This window comes from Oryctolagus cuniculus, chromosome 10 (assembly GCF_051225735.1).
Source record: "Oryctolagus cuniculus isolate XC-2025 breed Fujian yellow rabbit chromosome 10, ASM5122573v1, whole genome shotgun sequence".
NCBI lineage: Eukaryota > Metazoa > Chordata > Mammalia > Lagomorpha > Leporidae > Oryctolagus > Oryctolagus cuniculus.
This window is the reverse complement of record NC_142876.1, coordinates 15,156,341-15,183,508: the sequence shown is the minus strand read 5'-3', so window position 1 is coordinate 15,183,508 and position 27,168 is coordinate 15,156,341. Positions and strand designations below refer to the sequence as shown.

The 27,168-nt window shown below is 39.0% G+C and overlaps 1 protein-coding gene across 3 annotated transcripts; it reads left to right on the top strand.

Moving 5' to 3' along the window:
- The first annotated feature begins 290 nt into the window (after positions 1-290).
- Positions 291-23,087, top strand: SERPINB13 (serpin family B member 13). 3 transcript variants are annotated; one of them, XM_008261382.5, is made up of 8 exons: positions 291-336; positions 1,467-1,648; positions 2,118-2,174; positions 18,326-18,454; positions 18,808-18,925; positions 20,604-20,746; positions 20,952-21,107; positions 22,521-23,085. In XM_008261382.5, exons 2-8 carry the CDS (start codon positions 1,484-1,486, stop codon positions 22,923-22,925), a joined length of 1,173 nt encoding a protein of 390 aa, XP_008259604.2. In that variant the 5' UTR covers positions 291-336; positions 1,467-1,483; the 3' UTR covers positions 22,926-23,085.
- Positions 23,088-27,168: the final 4,081 nt, after the last annotated feature.

The window sequence follows — 27,168 nt, the reverse complement described above, 5'->3', positions numbered from 1 at the left end:
TTTTTGGAAAGTTAGAATTTAAATTCTCCTCTTCTATGTACAAGGTACACACTATTTGAGCTTCAGTTAAGACATAGTTGCTGACAACTTCAAATGCAGAATTTCATGGCCATGAATGAAAGATAAAATAGGAACTTAAATCTTCAGTTTTGTCAGAAGCCTGTACACATTAATTTTATTAGGGAAATTATCATTGAGAAACCAAGGTTGTTTCATTAGAAATACTCTAATGAGTAGGGAGAGGCAGAGAGACCTATAAATTAAAGACATCAGCTACTCATTTTACAAATGTTTCCTCATTCCTTGTCCAGACGGTTTTGTCTCTCCAGAAGCCAGGTAAGTTCTTCCTTTTTCTCCAACTTCAGACTTCTCTGTTTTGAGAATACTGATGTCGACTAGAAAGACATACTTTTATTGTACATAGACTTTTGATGAAATGCCTTTATTTAATTCAGTGCCTACATGGCCATGACAATGTATTTTCATCTTGTTTGACAGTAAGTTAATTCATTTTGCTTCTGAGTAAACTGGCCAGGGATACTTGAAAGGAACCCTGAAGCTGACCTTGGATCTCTAGCAGCAGATGCGGGGGGATGCCTTAGCAGGGATTAAGCCCAATGACAGTAAAATACCCCAACATATGTGGGCTCTCAAAAACTTCATTCTGTGTTAATATTACTCTTATATTAGGATTCTTCTTAAAGTTTTTGATAACTAGTTATCAAGTAGCTCATGAGAAAGAAAATACAAAACATGTTCTACTTATTTATTTTGGTAAGTATTAATTGTTCTTTAAAAAAATTTTTTTTGTTAGGTAGCAGAGGTAATATAAACTCTCCATACAATCCTGAAACAATTGAGAAAAGTAAAAAAGGAAATCTTTTCATTCTAATAATCTGTGAGCAATGTATGTCATGTGAGAAAATGCAGCATAGATTCCAGTTTTAATGAAGCTAGTGACTGAGACTTAAGAAAGTTAATCTATCTTGCTACTCTCTGGACTGGATTTTTAAGCTGCAGAGAAACAGAAAGTATCAGTGAGGATGCATCTGTTGGTGATATCATTGTTAAAATTCCATTGTCTGGCTTTGAGACCAGTGTCGCAGTCTGAGCAGCTGGACAAGCTGGACATGGGAGGAATAAGGGCTGGTTCTGCCTGGGGAAGCTAATCACAAGGAGGAAGGGCTGGGAGGCAGAGGCAGAGGCAGAGGCAGAGGCAGGCAAGTTCTGACAGAGAACAAGTGAGAATAAAACTAGTGAGACATTAACCCTGCTCCCTGGGGAAAGGAGAACGGAGAACAACCAGATGAAGCCAGCCTGAAGCTCATTCCTGTCTCCTGCCAAGGAAAGGGGTGAGAGTGGGCATCAGGAATGTCTCACTGAGAGGAAGAGGAAGAGCAGTGGGAGAATTTCAGCGACTCAGCAATTCAAATACTGGGTTTTGATTGCTTTCATTGCTGTTCTAGATATCACTCAAATCATCATGGATTCACTCGGCGCAGCAAACACTCAGTTTGGGTTTGCTCTTTTCAAAGAGCTGAAGAAAACAAACGATGGCAATGTCTTCTTTTCCCCCGTGGGCATCTCCACTGCCATTGGTATGATCCTCCTAGGGACCCGAGGAGCCACTGCCTCGCAGTTACAGAAGGTAGGGAGCTTCCTTTGTTTCCCATGCACAGATTTGTTTCTGGAGTAAATCTATCTTTACCTGGAAAACAGGCTCATTTTGACCTGTGGTGCAGGGAACCATAAAGACATGGAGGAAGTTCACACCAAATACCATCGTGCCATCTCCACCCTGATGCTAGAAATCCCTTTGAATGGGGGCTGGGTGAATGACCTTGTGAAAAGTAATTTCTTTCATAATTAGAGCTATATCATGAAGAGTAAAAAGTACTGGGAGAAGCAACATAATCCCCATCACGGTATAAATGACACATCAACGATGAATATGTAAATGGATAAAGTGGGCAACCCAGACCTTTTCAAGATTTTGCAAGGATATAAACGTATGCCCTTGGGGGTTCTTTCACAGGCATACACTTCCTCCGGACTGATTCAATGTGATGTTTGCTTTCTGTGCTCTGACCATCGCAATAATATTTTTTCCCTACCAGGTGTTTCACTTTGAAAAAGACACAGACAGCACAAGAATAAAGACTGGAGAAAAAGAGGTGGGAAACATGATTCACATCTTCAACATAGCTTTTTAGGTGTGAATTCACTGGGGAAAAGGGCTGGGAGAGATGTGGAACACTTGGCACTTTTTATTAGGCAATAACAATCATTGCAACCAAATAGTGTTGCTAGGATCATGTAACAATAATAAAGCCTTAATATTAAGAAGAGGCGCTAACTTTATTGGACAATAGCTACTATGATGTAACTAGTAAAGGTTAATGACGGAAAAGTTCCCTTAGTAGGTGGATGGGTTTTGAAGCTAAACAGGTTTCGGTTCAAGTTTAGGCTTGGTCATTTAACAACTGTTCTACTTTGGACAAGTTATTTATCTTCTTTGAGCCTCTGAAAATAGATCACATTGGTTACTTATCTAGATGTGGTGGTTTAGTACGAGATATTATTACTAAATTCCACTCATATTTTAGTTTCCCTGCTGATGTTTTATTTTATTAAAAAAAAAACACAGGACCAATAACTTCCTAGGGTATCTTCAAGCTAGTATTCTTGATATTCCAGTAGTCCTCACCAAAAGAGCATTCTGCCCAAACATGGGAAAGGGGTTAAGTCCTTTAGGTCTGGGCTTGCATCAGGAGATAGTTAAAGCTCTCAGGAAGAACATAATTGTTCTGACAATAGTCGTAGTCCGAGTCCATGCCCGCATAAAGCCATAGTCCAAATAACGCAGCCATGTGATCTGTTCATTTCCTAATCCTGAAACGCTAGGTTGCCTGGGTGGTTTGGATGCATCTGTCGAGAGCCAAGCTTCCTTCCAGGATTTTCACAACAGCATTGGTTCAGACAGCTGCTCCAGTGTTCCCTGGGTTGTGGAGCCCTGTTGTTTTCAGAGAACTTTTCCTCCAAAGCATGATAATCTATACAGAACCCTGATACAAATTAGAAAAAGGCACATTGCCTTGACAAAGAGCTTGATGACCAGGGTGGGAGTTTCAGCTTTTGTGTACCTGTGAAGCCCAGTGTAGTTGCTCTGTCAATGACCCTGAATCTTTCTGGGAATGTCAGTGGTACAAAGAAGAATAAAATTACTGACTGAAAGAGTATGACTGGAGCACACATCAAAGGTCATCTCCTCTAATTGCTTCATTATTTGATGGGGAATGAGATGAGTAAAGTCATCTGCCTGGAGACAAGCTTGACACGTACCCTTTCATTATCACATGAAAACTTGTTTTTCAAAACTGATAGTGAAATATTGAGGCTTATGTATCAAGGGTATAAGGAATAATGCACTGAATACCCTTTACCACCTCCACCCTGTGTGATTAATAAACCATTACAGGTCAGATGAAAATGCCATCCTTGAGCATGTCCCAGCCTCTTCTGAGACAGGACGTGCCCCTGTCTTCAGTTAGGTGTTAGTTACATATATTTATTGTTTCATTATATGCAATATTTTTGTCATTATGCTCTGCAACTTGTTGATGTTTGACTCTGCATTATGCTTACAAGATTCATCTGTAGCATACTTGTAGCACTGGTTGATTCATTCCCACAGGTGTTAATCTATTTGTCCCATTGATGGGGGCTTCTTCTCTATTGTCAACAGTGATAGAATGACCCTTTTCTTTTCCTTTTTTTTAAAAGATTTATTTATTTATTTGAAAGGCAGAGTTACACAAAGAGAAGGAGAAAGAGAGAGATACAGATAGAAAGAGAGAGAGGTCTTCTATTCGTTGGTTCACTCCCCAATTGGCCTCAACAGCTGGAGCTGTGCTGATCTGAAGCCAGGAGCCAGGAGCTTCTTCTGGGTTTCCCACGTGGGTGCAGGGGCCCAAGGACTTGGGCCATCTTCCACTGCTTTCCTAGGCTGTAGCAGAGAGCTGGATTAGAAGTGGAGTAGCCAGGTCTTGAACCGGTGCCCATATTGGATGCTGGCACTGCAGGCGGCAGCATTACCCATTATGCCACAGCACCGGACCCATAGAATGACCCTTTTCATACAAGCCATTTTTGCATTTGTGGGATGATCAACTTGATCATAATATAGAAGAAATTGTACATTATTTGATTGAATTTGCTAATATTTTCATAAAAGCTAAAAAATATGTATTGTGAATGAAATCAATTATACTTCCTTGTCCAGTTTTGGGTATCAAAGTAACATTAGACTCATAAAATGAGTTGGAGATTGTCTCATCTTTTTCTACTTTCTGAATGAATTTGTACAAATTAAGAAACACACCTAATTGTTGGGTGGAATTTGGACTGAAACTCTCTGAACCTGGTGATTTGTTGGTCTGCTTTTTGGTGGTTAACTTTTCATTACTTAGTTGATTTCTTTAGTAAACATAGGGTGGATTTTTTTTTCCTGAGGCAGTTTTGAGTAATATCTTAGTTTTATTTTCCATTTATTTTATGTATTCAAGTATAATTACAATACAGGTATTCATAGTTTATAAAATGGTTTTAGTACTTATAATTTTAATTAACATGTGATAATCATACATTTTTATGGGATACAGTGCAATACTCTAAGATGCATCCACAGCATGCATCAAGCCAGGCAATTGTTCGCTGCCTCTTAAAGTCTGTTTCCTCTGTAGTGATGCCACTTCCACATTCTGTTAGTAACACTTTCTTCTAATTCTGTCTTTTACTTTACCAATATTTTCCATATGTAATCTTTCATGTCTTTTTAAATAGTCAGCTAGTTATCCTCTCTAAAATTACTTTTATTTCTTGCTATACTAATTCTTGCTGTGATATAGCCTTCCTTTATTTTTTGGTTGGTGGATGGATGGGTATGATGATTACTTTTTTTCTAACCAAACTAAGTCTAATTTTCTTATTTTCTAATTTAAGCTTGTAGCCTTACCAAATTTCTTTGTAGAAATATTTTAGTTGCCGTTGTATCCCACAAATAACTTTTAAAAAACTTTTAGAAGATGGATATTTCCATTTTAGATTTCATAGGCTTGCTTTTCATTGGCAAAATACATATATTTTAAAAATCGAAGTTTAGTATAGACTCAGTAACACTCACGAATTTTAAGTGTATAGTTCCACTAACTTTTATTAAGGGAATATGCATGTGACTGTGCCACAGATAACTTCCTGAGTACCAAGAACAGTGTCTTGTGCTTCCTCAAAGTTATTTTCCAGTTATCACTCAGATATCTAGTAGAAACCTTATCATCAATCACATTATTTCTATTATTTTTTGGGGATACAACATTATGTATGTATACCCATCTAATGTATATCGGTAGTTTATTTTTACTGCTGTGAATATTCCATTGTATAACTTTCATAATTTGCTCATTTTTGTTATTGGTAAATACTTGGTTTGTTTCATTCTGAGTTATTTTGAATCAAGTTAGTATGGACACTGTTGTTCATGCCCTTTGCTTCACAGATGAACTCATCTCTCTTGGGTATTTACCGAGGAGTAGAGTTGCTGGGCCATGGAGTATATGAACATTCAGCTCTCACAGATCCTGCCAAGTAGTTTTCTGAAATGTTTGTACCAGGTTACCTCACACCCACAGTGCATGAGAGTCGCTTTGCGTCTTTACCAACTTTTGGTAAAGTTTTTTTTATTGTTTTTTACTGCTCTTTAATAAATTTTTATTGTTTCTGATGGGTGTTTGGTGGTAGCTTATAATTTTAATTTGTATTTTCTTGAAAAGTAGTTATGACAAATACCTTTTCATATGCTTATTAGCCATTTGGAAAGCCTCTTAAGTCTTTTCTTCATATTCTTTCCCTTAGGTTGTCTATATCTTATCGATTAGTAAGAGTTCTTCATATAATCTGAATCTGAACCTCATATCAGATATAGGTATATCTAGAAATGTTTCCCATTTTGTTGCTTGTTTTTCTCACTCTTAATTATGCCTTTTGGTGAACAGAAATTCATAGTGTTAATGAAGTCCAATTTATCAATTTCTTCCCTTTAAGATAAAAACTTTTGGGTCCTATTTCAGAAATCTTTGCCTAGTTCAAAGTCATGAAGATCATTTCCTATATTATTTTCATTGTACTTACTGAAATTTATACCATTTCCTGGACTACGTTGCTTGCCAATGGCACCTTGTCATAAAGCAGGTTACCGTGTATAAGTGTGAAAATGTTTCTTGACTCTGTCCTACTATATTGTTTATTTGGCTCTCCTCATGCTAATACTACAGTGTCTTACTAACTAGGTCTTGGAATCTGATAGAATAAGTCTCAGCTTTGTTCTTTTAAAAAATCATCACCATTTCATTTCTCTCTATAGTTCACAGTTTGTCAATTTCACAGGAAACGGCAATTTTTATTGAGATGACATTGAAAATATAGATTTAATTTTGACAAAATTGACGTACTTATGATACTGAATTTTCCAATCCACAAAAATAGTGGGTCAATTTACTTAAGTCTTCTTTAACATCTCTTGTTATAGAATTATCTGTGTGAATAGCTAGCACATCTTTCATTAGATTTCATAACTTTCTTTTTAGAACTTATTTTATTTATTTGAAAGTCAGAGTGACAGAGAGGCAGAGGCAGAGAGAGAGAGAGAGAAAGTGTGAGAGAGAGAGAGAAAGAAAGAGAGAGAGAGAGGGAGAGAGAGAGATCTTCCATCTACTGGTTCACTCCCCAGATGGCCACAACAGCTGGAGCTGCGTCAATCCAAAGCCAGGAGCCAGGAGCTTCTTCCGGGTCTCCCACCTGGGTGCAGGGGCCCAAGGACTTGGGCCATCTTCTACTGCCTTCCCAGGCCTTAGCAGAGAGCTGGATCAGAAATAGAGCAGCCAGGACTCTAAGTGGTGCCCATTTGTAATGCCGGCACTGCAGGGGCAGCTTTACCTGCTATGTCACAGCTCTGGCCACAAATCTTTTTAAAAAAGATTAATTTTATTTGTTTGAAAGGCAGAGTAACAGAGAGAGAGGGAGAGACAGAGTGAGAAAGAGATATTCCATCTGTTTGTTGACTCTCCAAATGGCTGCAACAGATGGGATAGGGCCAGGCTGAAGCCAAGAGTACAGAACTCTATCTGGGTTCCCCATGTGGGTTCCAGGGGTCCAACTCTTGGGCCATTTCCTGCTTTTCCAGGTGCGTTTGCAGGGAGCTGGATCAGAAGCATTGCAGCCAGGACTTGAACTGGCAGTCTGATATGGGATGCAGGCATTGCAAACCGTGGCTTTAACCCCTTGAGCCACAGCACCAGCCCCGGATTTCATAAATTTTGATATAAAATTATAGTTATTTTATGAATAAAGTATGATTTCTTTTTCTGCCCCATTTGTTATTGTACTTGGTTTTAATATCATATTTTAATATCATATTTTTGTTGTGATTTATTTCTAACTTAATCACATTCTTCGAATTTTCTTAAGACTTTCTCTATTCTCTGTTAGGTGATCAGTTTTCAAAATATTCTCTGTGTTGTTGTTCATAGAATTCTATATCCCACTTACAGAAACTTATTTATTTGCTGATGTTTTTTATAATCTTCCCCAGATTTTGTTGATATCAATTGGTAAGAAAGATGTGTTGCCGGCGCTGCGGCTCACTAGGCTAATCCTCCGCCTTGCAGCGCCGGCACACCGGGTTCTAGTCCTGGTCGGGGAGCCGGATTCTGTCCTGGTTGCCCCTCTTCCAGGCCAGCTCTCTGCTATGGCCAGGGAGTGGAGTGGAGGATATGAACTCATCTCTCTTGGGAGACCAGGATAAGTACCTGGCTCTTGCCATTGAATCAGCGCGGTGTGCCGGCCGCAGCGCGCTGGCTGCAGCGGCCATTGGAGGGTGAACCAATGGCAAAGGAAGACCTTTCTCTCTGTCTCTCTCTCTCACTGTCCCCTCTGCCTATCAAAAAAAAAAAAAAAAAAAAAAAAAAAGATGTGTTAAAAATCTCCTACCATTATGATTGGTTTGATTATTTCATCTTGCATTTTTTGATAAGCATATTTTATGGTCTATATTTGATACATTAATTTTAAAAATTTTTGTATCTTTCTGGTGAATTTAACATTTTCCTAATATGTGTCATATTTTGTGCTTTAGATATTTTTGTCATATATGAATGTATCCATGCTTTCTTTTGGTATTTCTCTGGGATATCTTTTTCTATTTTTATTTTTAAATCTACATGTCCAAAAAATGTATTAGAGGTTTCTTATTCTTGGGGCTGGTGCCGTTGCGCAGCGGGATAATGCCCTGGCCTGAGGTGCCGGCATCCCATATGGGCACCAGTTCTAGTCCCGGCTGCTCCTCTTCCTATCCAGCTCTCTGCTGTGGCCTGGGATAGCAGTGGAGGATGGCCCAAGTCCTTGGGCCCCTGCACCCACATGGGAGACTGGGAAGAGCGCCTGGCTCCTGGCTTCGGATCGGCACAGCTCTGGCGGTTGCGGTCAACTGGGGAGTGAACCATCAGATGGAAGACCCCTCTCTCTCTCTCTCTCTCTCTCTCTCTCTGCCTCTCCTCTCTCTGTGTAACTCTGACTCTCAAGTAAAAAATAAATAAATCTTTTTTTTTAAAAAAAGAATTTTTTTTTTTTGCTCTGAGTCAAATATCTGACTTGGTAATATTTTATACCATTCTGTAGGATGTGTTATCACTATGTTGACTGTTTCCTTTGTTGTAGCTGAAACCTTGATTTAGTCACATTTGTCTATTTTTGTTTTTGTTGCTTGTACTTTTGATGTCATATCAAAGAAATTATTGTTAAATCAATGCCATGAAGATTTCTCCCAAATTTTCTTTTATCAGTTTCATAGTTTTATGTCTTATGTTAAAGTCTTTCTTTAACTTATTTTGAGTTTTTACATGTGGTATAATATAAAGATGCAATTTCACTCTTGCACGGGATGTTCAGTTTTCCCAACCCCTTTTGTTGAAGAGACTGCCCTTTCCTCACTGCATAGTCTTGGCACCTTTGCTGAAAATCATTTGCTCAGGGGCTGGTGCCGTGGCTCACTGGGTTAATCCTCCGCCTGTGGTGCTGGCATCCCATATGGGCACCAGGTTCTAGTCCCGGTTGTTCCTCTTCTAGTCCAGCCCTCTGCTGTGGCCTGGGAGGGCAGTGGAGGATCGCCCAAGTGCTTGGGCCTGCACCGGCATGGAAGACCACCTGGCTCCTGGCTTCGGATCAGTGCAGTGCCGGCCGAAGCGGCCATTTGGGGAGTGAAACAATGAAAGGAAGACCTTTCTCTGTCTCTCCCTCTATCTGTAACTCTGCCTGTCAAATAAAAAAAAAATCATTTGCTTGTCTATGCAAAGGTTTATTTCTGGGCTCTTTATTTGGTTCAATTGCTCTAAATTTCTCGCTTTATTTGAGTAGCATACCATCTTGATAAGCACTACTTTGTAGTTTTGAAATCAGGAACTGTGAGAAATATAAATTTGTTCTTTTAAAAGATTGCTTTGGCTGTTTGGAGTTCCTTTAGAATTCCATATAAATCTTAGGATTTCTTTTCTATTTCTGCAAAAAATAAAATTTTTGGTATTTTCATAGTCATTGCCCTCAATATTTAGATTGCTTTGGGTAATGTGGATATTTTTAAAAATAGTAAGCTTTTGAAAACACCAGCAGGGAGTGTTTCACCATTTACTTGTTTTTTTTCTTTGACTTCTTTTAGTAATATTTAATGGTTTATAAGTCTTTCACCTTCTAGTAAAATTTATTCCTAAGTATTTTGTATTTTTAGTTTTTTGGGTATGTGCATAATGTTTTCTTCTGTACATATAGGATCATGGAATCTGTGAATTGAGATAGTTTTACTTCTTTCTTGCAAATTTGGATGCATTTTTTTTCTTTGTCTAGTTATTCTGGCTAGAACTTTCAGTACTATGTTGAATATGTTGAACAGTAATGGTGAGAGTAGGCATATTCACCTGAACATAGAAGAAAAGCTTCCAATCTCTCACTACTGAGTATTATATTGCCTATGGGATTTTCATAGGTGACTTTATAAAATTTGGAGGTTTCATCTTTCTCAGTTTGTTGAGTATTTATATCTTGAAAGGGTGTTAAATTCTGCCAAATGCTGGTTTTTGTCATTTATTCTGCTGATGTGGTGTATGACATTGGTTGATTTTTGTATATTGAACCCTGATTGCACTCCAGGTATAAGTTCTACTTAGTAATGATGTATAACCCTTCCAATGTGTTGTTGAACTGAGTTTGCTTATTTTGTTAAAATCAATATTCATTAGGAATATTAACATTAAGTAGTATTTTTAGAAATGAAATGATTTTTTTCTTATTTTTAAAATTTATTTATTTGAAATTTAGTTACAGAGAGAGATGGGGAGAGAGAGAGAAAAAGAGGGAAGGAAAGAAAGTGAGCTTCCTTTTACACCAGCAAAGGTGACCCCAGATGGCGACAATGGACAGCGCTGGAGCTTGGGGCTCCGTTTTGGTGTCCCACTTGAATGGCAGGGCTCAAACACTTGGGCCACCTTCCATTGCTTCTCCCAGCCCATTGTCAGGGAACTCGACTGGAAGTGTAGCAACCGGGACATGAACCAGCACCAGCATAGGACGCCGGCATCACAGGTGATGGCTTTATCCACCATGCCACAACACCAGTTTTTTTTTTTTTTTTTTAAAGATTTATTTATTTATTTGAAAGACTAACATAGAAAGAGGAAGAGCCAGAGAGAGAAAGGTGGGGGTGGGGGAGAAATAGAGAGAGAGAGAGAATGAATCTTCCATCTGCTGGTACACTCCCCAGATGGCTTCAGTGGCCAGAGCTGGACCAGGCCAAAACCAGAAGCGTGCAGTTCCATTTGGGTCTCCCATATGGGTGGGATGGACCCAAAAACTTCCGCCACCTTCCACTGTTTTTCTCAGTCCATTAGCAGGGGGCTCTATTGGAAGTGGAGCAGCCAGAACTTGAACCAGCACCAGCATGGGATGCCAGCATCACAGGTGATGGCTTTATCCACCATGCCACAATACTGGCCCCTCAAGTATTTTTAAAAATATTTACTTATTTATTTATTTGAAAGGCAGAGTGACAGAGAAAGAGGAAGAGACACAGAGGGTGGGGGGGTAGGATGAGAGAGATCTTCCATTTGTAGGTTCACTCCCCAGATGCCTGCAACAGCCAGGTGCCAGTAATTCCCTCTAGATCTCGAGTGTGGGTGAGTATAGCACAAGTGCTTGGACTGTCCTCTGTTGCCTCCCAGGAGCATTAGCAGGGAGCTGGATTGGAAGTGGAAGTGGGGCTCAATCCTAGGCATTCTAATATGAGATGCAGATATCCCAAGATGTGGCTTAACTGCTTTGCGACAGTGCCCGCTCTGTATATATTTTTCAATGTATATATATATATATTTTTTTTGCCTGGCTTTGGTATCATCATGATGCTGGTTGCATTGAATGAACTTCCCTTTCAATTCTTTGAGAATTTGAGGAAGATTGGTATTAATTTTCCTTGAGATGTTTGATAGAATTTTTGGTGAAGCTGTTTGGTCCTGTGCTTTTCTTTGTTGAGAGGTTTTTGATTATTGATTCAACTTTCTCCTTTGTTATAATTCTGTTTACTTCTTACATCTTCATGATTCAGTCTTGGTAGTTCGTATGCTTCTGAAAATGTATCCATTTCTTCTAGGTTTTTCTTTTGGGCATGTCATTACTCATAATATTTTCTCATCATTATTTTTATTTCTATGACATCAGCTGCAATATCTCCTATGTCATTTCTAATTTTAGTTATTTTAATCCCCTTTTTCCCTTAGTTTGTCTATATAAGGCATGTCAATTTTATTGATCTTTTATTTTGAAGGATGAAGGATGGTTTTGCTGGAGATAAAATTCTTGGTTGATTTTTTGCCTTTCAATACTTTGAGTATATCATCCTTTCCTTTTTAGTCTTCAAAGTTTTACTGTAAAATCTTTTTTTATTTTTTTACAGGCAGAGTGGATAGTGAGAGAGAGAGGGAGACAGAGAGAAAGGCCTTCCTTTTCCATTGGTTCACCCCGCAATGGCCGCTATGGCCGGTGCGCTGTGGCTGGTGCACCGTGCCGATCCAAAGCCAGGAGCCAGGTGCCTCTCCTGGTCTCCCATGCAGGTGCAGGGCCCAAGGACTTGGGCCATCCTCCACTGCCTTCCCGGGCCACAACAGAGAGCTGGACTGGAAGAGGGGCAAGCCAGACAGAATCCAGCTCCCCACCCCGGGACTAGAACCCGGGGTGCCAGCGCCGCAGGCGGAGGATTAGCCTAGTGAGTTAATCTCTCTCTCACTGTCCACTCTGCCTGTCAAAAAAAAAAAAAAAAAAAGACCCTGGGCTTCATTGATTACCTTTGTTCTCAATGACCCCCAACCCCAACCGGGCAACTTGTTCCTGTCTATACTTTGTAGGACAAAAACCCTTTCCCAAATTGTCAAAATATTGGACACCTATCACACTCTTATGTTTCTATACCCAGGGAAAAATAAGGGGTCCAGAATTTTCTCTGAATTGCATAGTGCGATGTTGTGAGAAGGGACACTGGTGAGCGGGTGTTTAGGATTTTCCTACTGGGCTTTAGTGCAGTTGGCTTTGCACTCACCTGGGGTAAAGGTGCCTCTTATCTACTTTATGGGTTTTCTCACAAAGGCAGTTTTGCCTTTGCCTTGTTAAGTTGATTTCTCTGTGGGGGAAGTTGGTTTGGCATTTCTTATTCTGTCATCTTGCTGAAGTCATTCCCTGGAAGTTTCTTGAGCAAAGATTTAAACATGATGGATGCTGCTATGTTGTGTTTGCTTTGTTCTTGAATGAATCTTTGGATGTATATGGAATTCTCATTTAATATTTTCTGTCAACTTTTTGAAGATTTCATTCCACTTTTCTTTTCTAATGTTGCTGTTGAGAATTGGTTTAAGTGGCATCTCTTTGTGGGTGACCTATCTTTGCCTGCATGTGAGTTTTGCTTTTTGTTTTTGTTGTTTCTGAATTTACTACATTGCATATAGGCTTGGGTTTCTATTTATCATTGTCGTGGGCTAAATTTTACTCAAAATTAATATTTCAGGCTCCTGCATTTTACTTAGAGAAGAATGCTAAGCACAGGCTCAAACATGACATGTAGCATGGTCAATTTCAGAAGTTATTTAGAAAGTGAGAAGAATACCCAGGAACATGAGGACTTTATTAAGGGAGAGTGGGCCAATAAGGATAAACAGGGGTCTCCATACCAGTCATTCTAGGGGTCAACGAGGAGAGAGGGAGCAAGCCAGAGAGCGTGAGCAGGCAAGCGAGAACGCAGGTGAGAGGCTGCAAATGAGAGGGCCAGGCTCAGCGCTCTCCATGCCTCTTACGCACTTCCAAAAGGGGAATGGTTACATAGTCTGACTGACAGATAGGTAAAGGTGAGATTACATGGGGGCAAGGGTGGGTGTGGCCTCCAGCTCATGAACCTGATCTATCTCCCTGAGCAGGCTCATATCACCATGACTTCGATTTAGTATGCTTTCTGAAAATGAAAATTCACACCTTTCATCAGTTTTGGAAAAATCTTAGCCTCTTAATTTTTTGCATATTTCCCCATTCTCTCTTCTTGCCCTTTCAGAGAATGCTGTATTTTTTTTCTATTGTTCAGATATATTATGTGTTACACACTACTAATATATATTACATATATTCATCAATTTTTGTCTTTTTGTTATATTCTGAGAAAATAATTCAGCTTTATTTTTAGTTTGCTAATTTATAAGTGCCTAATTATTGGGTTTTTAAATTCAATTATTGGGTTTTTAAATTCAATTAAATATTCATATATAGATGTTTTAATTGATTATTAAGCTAATCTCAAAATTAATGATAGTCACTTGTTCCTTAAACATATATTCAATATTCTTTTGTTTGTATAACAATATAATACAATCTTTCTTTTTTTCCCAAAGAAACTTTTTATTTGAGGAATACAAGCTTCTTGCATTTCTTAAGTGCAAGGTTAGGTATATAGTGATTCTTCCCACATGCCTGCTCTGCCACCCACTCTCTTACCTCTCCTACTCCTCCCTCTCCCATTCCCAGTCCCATTCTCCACTAAGATCCATTTTCGGTTAACTTTATACACAGAAGCCCATTTCTATACTAAATAAAGACTTCAACAATTTGCACACACACACACACACAACAAAAATTATTCCTCAACAATCAGGACAAGGGCTGTCAAAGTCATTACATCTTGAAGTTAGTTTCACTTTTTTTTTGAAACTTAATTAACTTTAAACAAGTACCCATGAATGATACACTTTTTTTTTTTTTTTTTGTGAGCACTTTGACATAATTATAATACAACTCTTTGAGGACAGAGGTCCTGCATGGGAAGTTAGTGCACAGTGACTCCTTTTGTTAATTTAACAATTAACATTCTTATGTATGACATCAGTGATCACCTGAGTCTCTTGACATGAGCTGTCCAGGTTATGGAAACCTTTTGAATCCACAAACTCCATCAATATTTAGACAAGGCCATAAACAAAGTGGAAGTTCCCTCCTCCCTTCAGAGAAAAGTACCTCCTTCTTTGATGACCACTTCTTGATGACCGAGTTCCTTCATGTAAGACATTTTTTGCCACAGTGTCTTAGCTTTCCATGCTTGAAATGCTCTCATGGGCTTTTCAGCCAGACCAGAATGTCTTAAGGGCTGATTCTGAGGTCAGAGTGCTATTTAAAGCAATTGTCATTCTATGAGTCTGCTGTGTGGACTGCTTCCCATGTTGGAGCATTCACTCTTTTTTAAGTCTATCTATTATTATTACCAGATAGTTAATCCTATCCATATGATCACTTTAACACTTAAGATGTTTTACTTAAGATGTTTTACTTAAGATGCCTAACACTTAAGGTGTTTTAAATATCCAGCTTAAGGGGGACTTGGGATCCCATGGGGAGTTTTAAACTGTACCTTTAGAAGTAAGTCTATAGGAATATATGCAGAACTATACAGCTTTACAGTTACAAATTTCATACACTGCATAATTACAACTTTAGGAACATGGTGGTTCTTCCCATCATGCCTACCCTCCCACCCATACTCGCAACCCTTTCCTCCTCCCTCTCTTATTCCCACACTTATTTTTTTTTTACTGAGATCTATTTTCAATTAACTTTATGCACATATGTTTAATTCTATGTTAAGCAGAGTTCAACAAATATTATTAAAAAAAACTGTTCCTCAACAATCAAGACAAGGGCTGTTCAAGTCATTGCTTCTCAGTATCAATTTCATTTCTACAGATTGCATTTTAGGTGCTCTATTAGTTATCACAGGTCAGGGAGAACATATGGTGTTTGTGCCTTTGAGACTGGCTTATTTCACTGAGTATGATGTTTTCCAGATTCATTCATTTTGTTTTAAATGACCAGATTTCATTTTTTTACTGCTGGGTAGTATTCCATAGTACACATATCCTATAATTTCTTTATCCAGTTAAGTTGATGGGAATTTGGGTTGGTTCCATGTATTAGCTATTGTGAATTGAGCTGCAATAAAAATGGGGGCACAGATAACTCTTTCATATTAAATTCCTAGGAGTGGGATGGCTGGGTCATTTGGTATGTTTATATTCAGATTTCTGAGGTATCTCCATACTGTCTTCCATAGTGGCTTTAACATTTTACATTCCCACCAACAGTGGATTAGAATACCTTTTTCCTCACATCCTAGCCAGCATTTGTTGTTTGTTGATTTCTGTATGAAAGCCATTCTAACTGAAACCTCATTGTCATTTTGATTTGCATTTCCCTGATGGCTAGTGATCCTCAGCATTTTTTCATTTGAATTTCCTCTTTTGGCCATTTGGATTTCCTTTTTTTGAAAAATGTCTATTTAAATCCTTTGCCCATCTCTATATTGGGTTGTTTGTTTTGTTGTTGTGGAATTCTTGATCTCAATATATTCTGGTTATTAATTATCAGTTGCATAGTTTGCAAATAATTTCTCCCATTCTTTCAGTTGCCTCTTCACTTCCCTGAGTGTTTTTTTTTTTGCAGTACAGTGTTTCTTTTGCAGTCTCAATTTGATGTAATCCCATTTGTTAATTTTGGCCTTGATTTCTTGAGCCTCTGGGGTCTTTTCCAGGAACTCTGCCTATGCCAGTGTCTTACAGGGTTTCCCCAATGTTCTCTAATAATTTGATGGTGTCAGGTAACAGGTTTATATCTTTAATCCATTTTGAGTGGGTTTTTGTTTAAGGTATAAAAATGTAGGGTTCTTGCTTCATGCTTCTGCATGTGGAAATCCAGTTTTCCCACATCATTTGTTGAAGAGATGTCCTTGCTTTAGGGATTAATTTTAGCTTCTTTTCAAAGATAAGTTGGTTGTAGATGCCTGGGTTGATTTCTGGTGTTTCTATTCTGTTTCATTGATCTAACTGTTTTGATTATAACTGCCTTGTAGTATGTCTTGAAATCTGGTATTTTGATGCCTCTGGCTTTGTTTTTGTTGTTTAAGATTACGTTAGCTATCACTTCTGCCTCCCAGGGTCTGCATTATCAAGAAGCTAGAATCAGGGACTTGAGCCAGGAGAGCAGATTCCAGGCACTTTGATGTGAGGTGCAGATGTTCTGTCATCTCCTTTTGCTCTCCCTCCTCTTCCTCATTCTTCTTCCTTCCCTTCTTTTCTTTAAACTTTCATTTAATAAATACAAATTTTGAAAGTACAACTTTTGGATTATAGCGGCTTTTCCCCCCATAACCTCCCTCCCACCTGCAACCATCCCATTTCCCACTCCCTCTCCCATCCCATTCTTCATCAAGATTCATTTTCAATAATCTATATCCTCCTCTTCTTTTTAAAAAATTATTTATTTATTTGAAAAAGCGAGAGTGAGATCAAGTTTGAGATCTTCAGTCTGCTGGTTCACTCCCCAAATGACCACAACAACCAGGTCTAAGCCAGGCTGAAACTCAGTACCAAGAACCCCATGTGGGTCTCTTACATGGGTGGCAGAGGCTTAAGCACTTGGGCCATCTTCCTCTGCTTTACCAGGTGCATTAGTAGGGAACTTAATTGGAAGTGGAGCAGCTGGGACTTGAGCTGGCAATTTGATATGAGATAAAGACATTGCAAGCAGTGGCTTTAGTCACTGTGCCACAACTTTGGCCCCCACAGCTGGCTTCTTAAGCCCTAGGCCAAATATCTGCTCCCACATCCTTCTGTTGACATAAGTCCATTATTCCCCAAAGATGCTAGTATTTTGATCTGCTTATCCCACATTCTAGGCAACCTGAGCAGAGATCAAACGATTGTAACATTTAAAGTACAAAGGTTGTAGAAAATGGTCAAATTCAGCCTCTTATATGTTGTAGAGCAGCATGCTTTCATATTTTCAATTTGAATGCCTTCAAATATTCCTTAATTACTCACAAAAATTAGCCTAACCATCTACTATGTGCCAGATACTACTCTAGGCATTAGGGAACCAGTAAAAATAAATAAAATAAAACCAACAATCAAAGACAAACCCCAGGGACCTCAGAATCTAGAGGAAGATGGCTTTTCTGTTCTCAGGTGCACTCTTGAATAGGTTATTCAGTTCAAAATCAAATGCCTGTTACTTGTATCCCCTGTGAGTTGAAGTAACCAGACACCACTCAACAGGCAATGGGACAACGTTCGTCTCTTTTCCAGGGATGTGTGCTGGGTGAGCTGGATGCATCATGGAGTACTTGTCAGTCCTCAAATATAAAACTAATGGATCCTACAGAAATGTTTAATTTCCTTTTCTGGAGATAGGGATAAATCTCACTTTACCCTAATGTGTAGCTCATCCCCATCAGGAGTCATTTTTTTTTTTTCATCCACTACTAGGAACAGGAATTTATAACCTTTAGTGGATAAGAATTTTCTAAGGAGTCATCTACTTTCCTCAGGTGCTATGAGTTTTGTGGGAAGCTAAAGGAAAGTATATAAAACATTTAGTGGGCAATTACATTTGAGACCAAAAACACAGTGCAAGTCAGAAATGCACGACCCACACAGGCTGGTGCAGAAAGTATCTCTGTGGCACTGAAATGGGTTGTGACTTACATTGCCATATGATTTTTGAAAAAGCCACCTGATATCCATAGCCACACCACAGCTATGAACCACTCCAAAGATCCAGAGTGAAGGAAAAATTGAAAAACCCCTCTGGATGGGGGGAATCTAGGCTGGCATTTGCCAAGATATCCCATGGAATGTTTGTTTTAATTTTTAAGATTGGAGAGACGGAAAAGATACATCAGTACTTCCAAAAGTTTCTGACTGAAATAAGCAAACTCAGTAATGAATATGAGCTGAACATAACCAACAGGCTGTTTGGAGAAAAAACATACCTTTTCCTCCAGGTAAGTTTTGTTGAGTTCACATCTATGTGTCAGTCATGAGGGGCCACAAGGTGCAATTAGGACCCTGTGTCTGGCAGCTGATTCCGTTTGCTGCTTGGCTGAGCCCATATCATTGCTGAGCTCTTGGCTTGCTCTTCAGACATTGAGAACCTTTGGGGACTTCTCTTTAGTTCTGGAAATCTGGATGTCATTGTACGTGCATAAAAATGTGCATGGAAATACTCAAAGTGATTTGCCAATGGCTGTCTCATGACATTCATTGCCCTAGTATACAGATACATTTATTTAAAGATGTTGACATTGATAAGTTGACTTTTCAACCTCTTTCTGTTCCTTTCCTGTTTCTTCTAAAGAAATACCTAGATTATGTTGAAAAATATTACCATGCATCTTTGGAACCTGTTGATTTTCTAAATGCAGCAGATGAAACTCGAAAGAAGATTAATTCCTGGGTCGAACTCCAAACCAATGGTAGTGTATGAGTGGGTCGTTTATCATAAAAACTTCTTGATATTTGATTTGAGTGCAGCCTTGGGCTTGTCTCTGCATTGCGTGCCAGATGGATAAGCTGTGGGAGGGGATATGAGATGGGTTTTGGAGGGATGAAAGGGCAAAGCTGGGCATGGGGATGGGAGGACCCACAGATGGTGGAATGGTCTCAGCAAATATGGAGAGAGCCAAGGGGACCAGGAGGGGACTATAGAAATCAACTACCTGGAAACACTTTGTGGAAAATTGTTTGCACATGCCTGTAAATCAACATATCTTTGGGGTTTCTGAAACTGAGCTCATTTTCTTCTTGGGTTTGCACTCTTTCCTTTATGTCAGAGCCTATCTTTGTGAGTCTGAGTCCCTGTGTGAAAACATCATAGGAAATACCCTTCATTTTTATTAAGTAAGAAACATACAGCTCTGCCATCAAGACCTGTGTTTGCTGCTTCCATCTGGGACACGCAGGCCTCCTCTCCACTGGAACATCACACAGGATGGTAACAGCTTTCAGGTCCAACCACAGCAGACAATGTGATGCATGCTTGACCCCATTCTTTTTTTTTTTTTTTAAAGATTTGTTTATTTAATTTGAAAGGCAGAGTGATAGAGAGAGAGGAAGAGACAGAGAGATCTTCCATTCTCTGGTTCATTCTCTGTATGGCCACAACAATCAGGGCTGGTGAGGGCCAAAACTGGGTTCCTGGAACTGCACCTGAGTTTCCCACATGGGTGGCAGGGACCCAACTACTTGGGGCATCTTCTATTGCTTTCCCAGGTACATTATCAGGGAGCTATATTGAAAACAGCATAGCTGGGACTCAAACTGGCACTCTGATACCTGATGCAGGCATCTTAAGCAGTGGCTTAACACACTATGCCATTGGGCTGGTCCATCCATTCTCCTCTTCTGATCCCCCTTGTATGAGCCACATGTATGACATACATGAGAGGAATGTTTATATGAAAATACAGATAGTCTGTTCCAGATTACAATTTTGTTCCAGTTATCAGGGAGATTTCTATTTCAGAATATATTTTTCCTTCATGCTTAGTCCAAAGAAGAAAAATTGAAATAAGCAGAATAAAAGGGATCTATCAAAAGATTGGTTGAACAGCATTTTTTTTTGAAATTTTATGTATAGCTAAAATTCAGAGACAAAAATATTAACTCTTTTTCCAAGGATGTAAATCATCTCAAAATATTAAGGGATAACCACAGTGAATGGGTAAGAATAATAATGACCAAAACCGAGTGCTCACTGTGTGACAGATAGTATTCTATGTGCTGAATGCATTTTAATCTTTTGCTATTTTCCACCAGCCTATGAGGCAGGTTTTATTCCTTATTTTGCAGACTGAGGCACAGAGCACTCAAATAAATTTGCGAAGATTCCTCAACTGATAAGAGGAAAAACTGGATGCCAATCTGATCCCAGAGCCTGGACACTTAACCATCAATTTCAATGTATGCAATGGGGTAAACAGGCAATAGGCAAAGTGAGAATATCCAGTGACTGGCAGTGAGTCTTTGTGGCAAGGCCTTGGATGCTGACCTGGCTGGCTGTTTAGTGATCCAGCTCCTCTGCATCACTTCTGCCACACACTGAATTTGTAATATGGAAGATGAACCAATTTTTTTTCATTTGTTCATTTGCAGAAAATATCAAGGATTTATTCCCAGATGGCTCTCTAAGCAGTGCCACCAAGCTGGTGCTGATCAACACAGTTTATTTTAAAGGGCAATGGGACAGAGAGTTTAAGAAAGAAAATACCAAGGAGGAAAAATTTTGGCTGGATAAGGTATGGTCATTTTTATGTAATGTCATTGCATGTGGAGTGTGAAATGTAAAGTCATGTTTGAGCAAATGTATACTAAAAGACAGTAAATGCTCATTCTGAGACTGATCTTCAGCAAGCATTATTTTAGATTGACCTAATTACTTTGGAGAGCTAACCTGGTTGCCTTATGCCTTTTGACCTTGTGTGCTTTGTTAATGTGTTGTAGAGTACAAGCAAATCTGTGTTGATGATGACACAGTGCCATTCCTTCAGCTTCACTCTCCTGGAGGATTTGCAGGCCAGAATCCTGGGGATTCCATACAAGAACAATGACCTCAGAATGTTTGTGCTTCTGCCCAATGACATAGATGGCCTGGAGAAGGTAAGCACTGCATCTCCCTGTTCTTGCATTCATTGCCTGAGGTTTGTTCTCGATGAGCTAACGTACGGGGCTTCAAGCAGGAGTTGTGACTGGTAGAGCCGGACAGACATCATTTTTCATTGTGTGCATCAGGTACTGATAGTTGGCTAAAGAGAAACCTTCAATGGTATTAGGTTTACTGAGAACTGTCTAATCAAAATACTTTGAGATGACCTAAAATGAAGATTTATGATGCTATGGCAATTCTAGGAATCATCCCATTCTGAGAAACGATTGGATACCTCTGGGCTGCTTTTGTTGGGGTAAAATCACATGTTCACATACAGCAAACTTTGTATATTGTTCAGTAGGTTCTTGGGTCTTCAGAATTTGTTTCTTTGCCTCTCAATCTTGAACTTGTTGATGTGGTGCTACCCACTTAGTAGTTAAAAAATTAAAGTGGTAATGTCCTATATTGTGGAGATCAGGAAGTCTTTGCTTCAAATCCTGCTCCTCCAATAGTTTCTAACCATTGAGCTTTCTTAACTTCCTTGATCCCTGATATTTTATCATCTATAAATGGGGACAATGGAGGGAAGGATTATAAGAGTTTGAGAACACACAGCCTGTAGTGGGTCCATGACATGGATAGCACTCACTATAATATTATAATATTATAGTACCAGATGCTGGGCTGTTGCAGTGAAACTTTACTACTAACATTAAAAGTTGGAAAATATTTTGGGACAGCCAAATGACAATTTTTATGAGGGCTTTGAAATATCTATGTACTTACTCAAAAATTCAGTGTGAGAATTACCTCAAAATAATTCAGAAGAAAAAAATCACCTTTCTGAGCCAAATCAATAATTTTTGGCACTAAATACACTAAGATGCCTAGTTTGGGATGCATAATAATTATTATTACAACAGAGTAATCATCAGCATTTGTCATAATACCTAATGCATTTTAGATCTCTGAACAATGAATGGATAGATGACTATCCAATGTTTGTTAACTTATGGAAAGATTATTTAGCAGTTTGAAGATATTTTGGGAGATATGCAGTAGAGTAGAAGAAGGTAAATTATATAAAGTACAATAGACATTCACTGTGATTGCAAGTGTGTAAGTATACACGTGAGTATATGCATATAAATACTACAGGGGGATAGTTAAAAATAAAAAAGTCCTTGATACAATAAAAATGGATTATTTTTAGTTTTAAAAACTTATTTAATGATGTTGGATTTTCACATATACACAGATAATTAGAGAAATATAAAACAACAGTTTGTTACAGAGACAACAGTCAAATGAAATTTCTACTTTTATTTATTATTAAATGCGATAATTTCTGACAGATAAAAATCAATGCCACACTTAATATTTTATTAACAATCATACCATTCTGTGCTCTTTTTAAACAATAGATTATAAATAAAATAACTCCTGAGAATTTAATAGAGTGGACTAGCCCAGGGCATATGGAAGAAAGGAATGTGAATTTACACTTGCCCCGGATTGAAGTGGAGGGGAGTTATGATCTTGAACCTGTCCTGCCCGGCATGGGGCTGGAAGACGCCTTCAGTGAGTGCCAAGCTGACTATTCGGGAATGTGTTTACTCTCTGGGTTGCACGCCCAGAAGTTCCTGCACAGGGCCTTCGTGAAGATCACCGAGGAAGGCACCGAGGCTGCTGCTGCCACCGGAATAGGATTTGCTGTCACCTCAGCCTCGGGTTATGAAGATTTTCACTGCAATCATCCCTTCCTGTTCTTCATCAGGCACAATGAGTCCAATAGCATCCTCTTCTTTGGCAGATACTCTTCTCCATGAGGCAGGCATTGCCATAATATTGTTTCTCATCAATAAAACAACCAGCAGTGTTGATTTTTAATACAATAATGGATATTGCCCATTTTTTAAAATTTTGCTTTACTTGAATGCATTCTAATGTTTTTTTAACTTTTATTTAATAAATATAAATTTCCAAAGTACAGCTTATGAATTACAATGGCTTCCCCCCCATAACTTCCCTCCCACCCGCAACCCGCCCCTAACCCATTACCTCTCCCTTTCCATTCACATCAAGATGCATTTTCAATTATCTTTATGTATAGAAGATCAATTGAGCATATATTAAGTAAATATTTCAACAGTTTGCACCCACACAGAAACACAAAGTGTAAAGTACTGTTTGATTACTAGTTATAACATTAATTCACAATGTACAACACATTTAGGACAGAGATCCTACATGGGGAGTAAGTGCACAGTGACTCCTGTTGTTAACAAATTGACACTTTTGTTTGTGGCATCAGTAATCACCCTAGGCTCTTGTCATGAGTTGCCAAGGCTATGGAAGCCTTTTGAGGTCATCAACTCCGATCTTTTTAAGATAAGGTCATAGTCAAAGTGAAAGTTCTCTCAGCCCTTCAGAGAAAAGTACCTCCTTCTTTGATGGCCTGTTCTTTCCACTGGGATCTCACTCACAGAGATCTTTCATTTAGGTCTTTTTTTTTTTTTGCCAGAGTATCTTGGCTTTCCATGCCTAAAATACTTTCATGGGCTCTTCAGCCAGATCTGAATGCCTTAAGGGCTGATTCTGAGGCCAGAGTGCTGTTTAGGACATCTGCCATTCTATGGGTCTGCTGTGTATCCCGCTTCCCATGTTGGATCGTTCTCTCCCTTTTTATTCTATCAGTTAGTATTTGCAGACATTAGTCTTGTTTTTGTGGTCTCTTTGACTCTTAGTCCTATCATTATGGTCAATTGTGAACAGAAATTGCTCCTAGCACTAGTGAGATGGCATTGGTACATGCCACCTTGATGGGATTAAATTGGAATCCCCTGGCATGTTTCTAACTCTACCATTTGGGGCAAGTCCAATTGAGCATGTCCCAAATTGTACATCTCCTCCCTCTCTTATTCCCACTCTTATATTTAACAGGGATCACTTTTCATTAAATTTAAACACCTAAGATTAATTGTGTGTTAATTTACAGAGTTCAACCAATAGTATTAAGTAGGACAAAAAATACTAAAAAGGATAAAGTATTAAGTTGTTCATCAACAGTCAGGACAAGGGCTGATCAAGTCACTGTTTCCGATAGTGTCCATTTTACTTCAACAGGCTTCCTTTTTGGTGTTCGGTTAGTTGTCACCAATCAGGGAGAACATATGATATTTGTCCCTTTGAGACTGGCTTATTTCACTCACCATGGTGTTTTCCAGATTCCTCCATTTTGTTGCAAATGACCAGATTTCATTGTTTTTGACTGCTGTATAGTATTCTATAGAGTACAAGTCCAAAAGTTTCTTTATCCAGTCTGCTGTTGATGGGCATTTAGGTTGATTCCAGGTCTTAGCTATTGTGATTTGAGCTGCAATAAACATTAAGGTGCAGACAGATTTTTCGCTTGCCAATTTAATTTCCTTGGAGTAAATTTCAAGGAGTGGGATGGCTGGGTTGTATGGTAGGGTTATTTTCAGGTTTCTGAGGAATCTCCAGACTGACTTCCATAGTGGCTTAACCAGATTGCATTCCCACCAACAGTGGCTTAGTGTCCCTTTTTCTCCACATCCTCGCCAGCATCTATTGTTGGTAGATTTCTGAATGTGAGCCATTCCACCGGGGTGAGGTGAAACCTCATTGTGGTTTTGATTTGCATTTCCCTGATTGCTACTGATCTTGGAACATTTGGATTTCCTCTTTTGAAAAGTGTCTATTGAGGTCCTTGGCCCATCTCTTAAGTGGGTTGTTTGTTTTGATGTTGTGGAGTTTCTTGATTTCTTTGTAGATTCTGGTGATCAACCCTTTATCAGTAGCATAGTTTGCAAATAATTTTTCCCATTCTGTCAGTTGCCTCTTCACTTTCCTGACTGTTTCTTTTGCAGTACAGAAACTTCTCAATTTGATGCGATCCCAGTTGTTAATTTTGGCTTTGACTGCCTATGCCTCTGGGTCTTTTCCAAGAAGTCTTTGCCGGTACCTATATCTTGCAGGCTTTCTCCAATGTTCTCTAATAATTTGATGGTCTTGGGTCGTAGATCTAGATCTTTAATTAATGTTGAGTGGATTTTTGTGTAAGGTGAAATGTAGGGGTCTTGCTTCATGATTCTGCACGTGGAAGTCCAATTTTCCCAGCACCATTTATTGCATAGACTGTCCTTACTCCAGGAATTGGTTTTGTATCCTTGATCAAATATAAGTTGGCTGTAGATGTTTGGTTTGATTTCTGGTGTTTATATTCTGTTCCACTGGTCTATCCATCTTTTTCTGTACAAGTACCACACTGTTTGGATAACAACTGCCCTGTAGTATGTCCTGAATTCTGGTATTGTGATGCCTCCAGCTTTGTTTTTGTTGTACAAGATTGCTTTAGCTATTCGAGGTCTCCTGTGTCTCCATATGAATTTCAGCATCATTTTTTCCAGATCTGAGAAGAATGTCTGTGGTATTTTGATTGGTATCACATGGAATCTATAAATTGCTTTAGGGAGAATGGACATTTTGATGATATTGGTTCTTCCAATCCATGAGCATGGAAGATTTTTCCATTTTTTGTTACCCTCTTCTATTTCTTTCGTTAAGATTTTGTAATTCTCATTGTAGAGATCTTTAACGTCCTTGGTTAAGTTTATTCCAAGGTATGTAATTGTTTTTGTGGCTATTGTGAAAGGGCTTGATCTTAGCAGTTCTTTGTCAGCCATGGCATTGCCTGTTTTTACAAAGGCTATTGATTTTTGTGCATTGATTTTATATTCTGCTACTTTGCCAAACTTTTCTGAGTTCCTACAGTCTCTTAGTAGAGTTTTTTGGATCTCCTAAATAAAGAATCTTCTGCAATTTGTTATTGTGGTGTATCACATTGATTGATTGAGCACATTGAACCATCCCTGCATACCAGGTATAAATCCCACTTGGTCTGGGTGGATGATCTTTCTGTTGTGTGGTTGCATTCTATTGGCCAGAATTTTATTGAGGATTTTTGTGTCTATGTTCATCAGGGATAGTGGTCTGTAATTCTCTTTCAATGCTGCATCTTTCTCCAGCTTAGGGATTAAGGTGATGCTGGCTTCATAGAAGGAATTTGGGAGGATTCCCTCTTTTTCAATTGTTCTGAATAGTTTGAGAAGAATTGGAGTTAGTTCTTCTTTAAATGTCTGGTAGAATTGAGCAGTGAATGCATCTGGTCCTGGGCTTTTCTTTGTTGGGAGGGTCTTTATTACTGTTTCAATTTCTGTCTCAGTTATGGGTCTGTTTAGGTTTTCTATGTCTTCCTGGTTCAAGGTAGGTAGGTTACATGTGTCCAGGAATCTATCATTTCTGATAGATTTCCCTATTTTCTGGCATACAAGTGCTTGTAGTAATTTCTGATGATTCTTTTTATTTCTGTGGTGTCTGTTGTTCTTCTATCATATCATCTTCATAATCTTGAATTGGGGTGTCTGTTTCATTTGGGGGCATCATAGTGTCTTCCTTGTTTTTGTTTCTTGTTTCTTTGGTTTCTGTGTTTGTTGGTTGGCATTGTGGAGATATTCTTTGGTTTCTTCTTTTTTGTTTTCCTCGCTGTGGTGGTTTTTCTCATTATACTATGATTCTAGATTAAGTGTACTGTCTGCTTTTAAAGGATCCTTAGAGGCTTGTGATTGGTGTGGCCAGAGAGCTCTGTTTGATTCTTCAGTGTTAAGGGTGTGCCAAACGTGACACACCCATTTTAGGTGCGGTAAATCTCTCTCTCTCTCTGTCTCTCTCTCTCTCTCTCTCTCTCTCTTTATTCAGAAGGGAAGTAGTTCCACATAGCTGAGCTCTGGCCCCTGTGGGTATAATATCAGTCTGCTCTATCCCGAGGACCACACAAAGGATTTCAGTGCTGTGGGGAGCAACCCAGACTAGACTGAGTTACTGGAATTAAGACTTATTCTATGCATCTGCTCTCCCACAATATGGCGCTGAGAAGGGAGAAGCAGCTTCTACACAGCTGCCTCCAGTTCAACCAATAAACTGTAGGACCTGCTCCTGATTGGAGGAGAGCAGCGTACTCGGCGTGTGGGCAGCAGAGTTGGGATTGGTGGA